At 44.3% G+C, this 6,000-nt stretch overlaps 1 protein-coding gene across 1 annotated transcript in view; it reads right to left on the bottom strand.

Moving 5' to 3' along the window:
- LOC114623086 (receptor-type tyrosine-protein phosphatase T-like) overlaps window positions 1–6,000 on the bottom strand; it is a gene marked incomplete at its 3' end in the record, with an annotated part of 676,953 nt that overhangs the window by 566,056 nt on the left and 104,897 nt on the right. The window contains exon 2 of the mRNA XM_028769777.1: window positions 4,108–4,233. Within this exon, the coding sequence (XP_028625610.1) occupies window positions 4,108–4,233 (126 nt within the window). The remainder of the gene's footprint in view (window positions 1–4,107; window positions 4,234–6,000) is intronic.

Genomic DNA, 6,000 nt, shown 5'->3' with positions numbered 1-6,000 from the left:
TCTCTCTCTCTCTCTCTCTCTCTCTCTCTCTCTCTCTCTCTCTCTCTCTCTCCCTCCCTCCCTCTCTCTCTTTCCCTCCCTCCCCTGTCTGTCTGTCTGTCTGTCTGTCTGTCTGTCTTTTTACTTCCTGGTTTCTGAAAAGAAAGAGATCCTCTGTCTCACACCCTCGCTGCCATGGTGTTCTGCTGGACAGTAGGTCCTTCCAAAGCCATGTACCCATCTCTCCTTGGCATGAACCCTCCAAAACCATGAGCCCAAATCAATGTTTCTTTCTTTATGTTGTTTCTCCTGGGTATTTTCTTGCAGCAGTTACAAAGCTAACACTGGGTCTATAACAAGGGCTTTGAAAGCTAAGAATTGGATGCTGTAAGTAGGCATCCATAAAAACCTTCTTGAGTTCTGCACTGAGGAAAGGTTTCTATGGGAGGTTACATGACCTGAGACTTGAAGAAAATGGTCCAATGTAGAGAAAGGCATTCCAGTGAGCAGGAGGAACATGTTCAAAGATCCTAAATCAGGACAGAATATGACATGTCCAATCATCAAAACTAGCCAAGGCATCGGGAACACTGAGAGGTAAGAAGTAGTGCTTATAAAAGATACTAGATAGCCCAGTTAGGCCTAACAGTATGTGAATCACAGTCTGCTTAAGGGCCAAGCCACTAAAGAGATTAAGCTCCAAAGTAACATGATCCGATTCGCCCAGGCCAAGTATGATACAGAGCTTGTCACAGAGGGGGAATCAATAAATGGTGGCAGATGTCTTGAATAAACAGACTCAAGCTAGATTCCAGAGGAGATAGAAACGACTGGACTATAGAACACAAGTAAGATTTCAGCCACTGTCCACCACAACAGTTTCTGCTCATCCAAATTCGCTTCCATGCCTCTCAGCCTAAGCAGCATGCATTGCTGCTGAGATCCACAGGAGGAGCCTCCTGACGGGCTCATTACAGTGATCACTATCGAATGCCTCTGTTAGGAATGCTCAGAAGATCATATTAGCATGATCCAATATTTACAAAATGACACTCTGCTATCAAAAGCGGACTGAGAAAATAAAGATTAGAAGCAATCACCACGCCTTAGGGAGAAGGTATATGAGAAGAGGAGGCAGCAATCTTACAAAGTTGCTGCCCAGAACCTTGCTTTTCTTATCTGTACAATGGGAAGGAGGAGGAGAAGGAGATCAACAGGTGATTAGCAAGCAGAGTATCCAAAGCCTTATACTTCCATCCATGCCTTCAGTAATAACCTTGAGTAAGGGATGCATCCATGCACCCTTTCAGCACATTCTGCCAAGAATGGTCCATAGGTCACACTGTATCTCAGAGATGCTGAAGATGAAACTGTGCACAAGGCTACTGTGGTCCCCAATCACAGGGACTTCTCACCTGAGGATCAGGATCATCAGTCACAATGTGTATAGAGGAGAAACGTGCCAAATGTAGTGGGAATCTTTACCCAGAGCTTCCCCAGACTGAATGGGAAGAGTGGCAACAGTTAGGCAGAGTGGAGTGAAGGGCTCCTTGGGATTGTTGCATGTGAGTTCCTGAGGCGTCAGAATTTTCTGGCAACTTCTGGGAACCAATGTGAAGCAAGCACAGGAGAAGCAGAACCAGGAATGGTGGACACTGAGGAGGAATAAGATGCCAGGGTCTTGTGGGAACAGATGGGACTCTTGGTCTTCTCGGAGCAGCAGGAGGCCTCAAAAGTCCTCAAGACAGAGGCTGGAGAGGAATGAAGAAGGCAAAGGGGGAATGGACAGTCCTACATTCCAGTAGAGTCTCTGGTTTCTGATGGATATTAAACTTGAAAGAATGACTCGAAGAGCCAGAAAGAAAGGTCAGCATGTACCCAAGAGATAGGCCAAGGTGGTCTGCACCAGAAAATGAGTCTAGGCAAAGAAACTGGGCAAGTCTACGGCAGAGTTGGAGCTGGGGACAAATTAGAATGAAGAGATTAGCAAACAGGAACAGGGGGAGACAAGTACAGCTGCTGCCTTACGAATCATTCTAGAGAGTAAGTAGACCCAGGAGGAGAATGTGGAAATTAAGATTGCAGCTAGACATGGTGGTATTCACAATCCCAGGTCTTAAGAGGAAACAGGAAGATCTTTAGTTCAAGGCTATCTCAAAAAGGAAGGAAGGAAGGAAGGAAGGAAGGAAGGAAGGAAGGAAGGAAGGAAGGAAGGAGGATTTTGGTGATATCAGGTCCACAAGACACTATATGATTTTGAGTGAGCTACAGATGAAGACATGTGATATGTACACACACAAATCCATACAAATGTGCATATATATGTGTTTACATTTGTGTATATATATGTATATATGTATATATATGTATATATGTATATATATGTATATATGTATATGTATATATATGTATATATACATATATATACAAATGCATACACATATGTATAACTGTACATATATGCATACATATATGCACACACATACATGCATTGTAAGATCCAGATTTGTTCAGCCTGGTCAACAGAGCAAAGAACATGTGGACATGGTGACATGTACTATTAATCCCAGCACACAGAAGGCAAGGAAGACAGATGTCTGTGAATTCAATACCAGCCTGGTCTATACAGTGAGTGCCAGGCCAGCTGGGGCTATATATAGTAAGAGTTTGCCTTAGGAAAAAGGGAGTAAAGTAAGGGAGGGAATAAGAGAGGGAATAAGGAAGAGAATGAGAGAGGGAGGGAGGGAGGATAAATAGACAGCATTTTTAAAATCCACAGTGTGGCAACAGATAAAGTTTTCCCATGATGCCTTAAGCATTGGAATATAAGACAAGAATCTTCTTCTTAGGCCAAACAGGATTTCACCAAATCTAAAATTCCCTATTTAGTAACTCAGGCTTGTTCTGTTCCTTTCCTTCTATCCTTTCTTTCTTTCTTTTCTTTCTTCTTTCCTTTCTTTCTTTCTTTCTTTCTTTCTTTCTTTCTTTCTTTCTTTCTCTCTTTCTCTCCTATTTCTCTTTTTGAGATAACTTTGAAATCAAAATCCCTCTGAGAAACAGATATGACATAGTGTGTCCCCTTAGTAGGAACCATAAAAATCCAGCCAGGTACCTCTTGCTTTGGAACCAAGCTCAAAGTCAAAGAAGACATTTCATCCCCAGATTCTTCTGAGTGTCCCCTCTGCATCCTCTTACTGATATCCTAGAAACCCTTTTCCCAGAGTTGGCCAAGAGGAAATGGCAATGGGAGTCACATGCAGTGTTATCAGTCTTCAGACAGAACCTGAAGCAATGTGTTGGTGAGGCTGTCCATGAGGAGAATACAGAGCAAGCCCGAAGAACACTAGTGTTTAAGGCCAGAGTAAACTACGGAAGAACAGGGGAAGCCTCAGGGGGGCTGAGGAGCTGATGAAATACAAGACGATGTGTGAGCTCCAGGGAGTCACTGGCCAGGAAGCCTCCATAGACAATGTCCTCTCGTGTCCTATAGCCAACTGGCTTTCCCCACTGTTCAAAGGAGAGGCCTTAACTGTCACAGAGTTGTAGGACATCTAGGCCTATATCACCAGGCAACCTTGCTGATATGCCTGAGTATGCACACACCTCCTCCAAGAGCATCTCCTAAAAGCCAGCAGGTGCATTTCTCACAGACTAGCTTCATGCAAGCATCCGTCAAGAATGTACATTGGTTAAAGAAGCTTGGTGTTCTGGATGTCAGAACACTCATCAAAGCAATAGTAATATGACAGTGGAAACCCCCTAATATATGTATCCAGCCGGTGTTCATCTGGCATAGAGGAAAGGAGTTAACTCATTTCTTTCTGAAATGTCATTACCATCTGACCCCAGAGCAACACCCAGTGACACCCTATGCATAGGTAGAGCTTAAAGGTCTCAGAGTAAAATGAAATCTCAAAGGTCTCTGGATCCTAATAACCTAGGACTCTCACTGCAAACTAAGGAACTAATTTACCCTAGCTTAAATGCCTCTAAGGACCAGAAACTCTCTACCTATATATCAACCTACTGTCCTCTCAGACAGCTCAATCTATAAGAAGGTCTTTCCCCACAAGCCACTGCAAAAGACAGCCACTTCCATCTGAGCCCCAAACATGATGAATCACATACCTGTGGGCACAGCTGGGTCCAGCATTGGCTTCTCCCACGTGTTAATCTGCTCCCAGGTAAACCCATTGGTTCCAAGAGCCACACTATACCCGCAGTTGCTGTAATGCTCATCAAAAGAACAGCCACCTACAGATAAAGGAGAGACAGGTAAGTACAGCCACGTGCATGAATCTTGGTTCACTACCCCGCCCCATCAGCCCTTCATTTACACTTTTGAATTTTAAACTCCAGAGAGGTGTTGGAGGGGAAAAAATATCAAAAGCGGGCAAACCGGATTTTGATATTTGCTTTGGTGCTCTTAGGAAAGGCATCTGCAAGCCCTCCTATTTAAGAAAGTTAATAAGGCTAGTTACATTGATTTCAATCTTCCCTCCTGAGAAAGTAAACAGCAATGGGTTGTTCTAAGTAGGAGAAATGAATGCCAGGGCATGCCTCTGTAATTGCTTCCTGCAACACGCAGAAGGTGCTGGGATGCTGCAGAGAGAACAGGAGCTTCGGAGACCAGCAGACTCCAAAACACCTCAGCTCTGCAGAGCTGTGAGTTCGGGCCACCTGGATCACCCCTGAAGGGGTCTCAGTTTCCCCACCTGTAATATGGAAGAGAATATCCCCCCTTATAGTGTGTCATTGGATGAATTGACTATGAAAAGCAAGTACAGAACACACTACAGAGCCCCCCACCTCTTTGCTTTACAAATAGACTGAAAGCCCATGCTCTGCAGAGTTTAAAGAACAAACTGGTGAGACATTAGACAACTATGCATTTGGAGAATGAGTGTCTGTAGAGTCTCCCTTAAAGTTCAAGCCACCTATCACTTGACATTGTGTTGTGTCCCTTTGATTTGGGCAAGGATAAACTTAGCATATACTTGGGCAGTAAGTCCACTCAAGGTGACATTGAAAGAGACAGAAGATTAGAATGGAGGCTCCAACTAGGAGAGCTGCTGTGAGCAGAGAAGCAGGAGCCCACTATCCTGAAGGAGAGAATCAACAGGGCTCTAGAGGAGAGGGAGATTTTTCACACATGAAAAGCAGGAGGAAGGATACTCCAAAGGAAGCGCAGTCTGATCCACAAAAGGAGCTGTCACCCACTGTCCTGAGCCTACACTGACCACCTAGCTGGCCACCCGCACCCACTCACATCCCTGTGTTGTCTCTTTGGTGTTCAACAGCACCCTGTCCTCCTCTAAACACCCATCTGCCTCCATCACAAGTTGAGCCGTAGCCACTGCAGGCCACGTGTCTGTGGTGTCTGTGTCCTCTTCCAGCTCCTGTGTTGGAACTCAACCCCAAGGAAGTGTCATAAAGAGGAAGGATTTTGATGAGATAATTAGGTTATGAGACTCTCATGGAAGGGCTTCATTTCCTGATAAAAGGGCCCCAAGGTGTGTACATCCCTCTGCCAAGTGATGAACTGTGAAGGAGGGAAGGTCAAGACGAAGATACATATGATAAGAGAACAAAAGAGGAAAGGATAGCAGGAGAGGAACAGGGGGATGCAGAAGGGGGGAGGAAGATCAATGAGAACAAAGTATATATGAAATTAAATCTAGTGTTTTATATGATAATTAAGCTAGTGAAATATACATACAATAAAATAAAATGGAGGTATCTATGGAAAGCAAGCTGCCATCAGACCTTGTATCAGCAGCTTCCTTGGCTGTAGACTTCCAACCCTTCAAAATTGTGAAGAAAAAAAATTTTCCTATTGTTCATAAATTATCCAGCCTCAGGTATTCTGTTATAGTCATGTGAGCATGTTATGATAGCACCCCAGTGAATGCTGGGCTTAGCAACAGAGGACTCAACCCATTGGCCAGGGAGGGGGAGGGGCGTTGCAGGAGTTGAGGCATGCTCTGCATTAAATAGGAAAGGAACTACATGAACATTTTG

Source organism: Grammomys surdaster, unplaced genomic scaffold (assembly GCF_004785775.1).
Source record: "Grammomys surdaster isolate TR1022 unplaced genomic scaffold, NIH_TR_1.0 193, whole genome shotgun sequence".
Classification (NCBI taxonomy): Eukaryota; Metazoa; Chordata; class Mammalia; order Rodentia; family Muridae; genus Grammomys; species Grammomys surdaster.
Note: the sequence above shows the minus strand (reverse complement) of the source record. Positions and strands in the feature narration are given on the sequence as shown.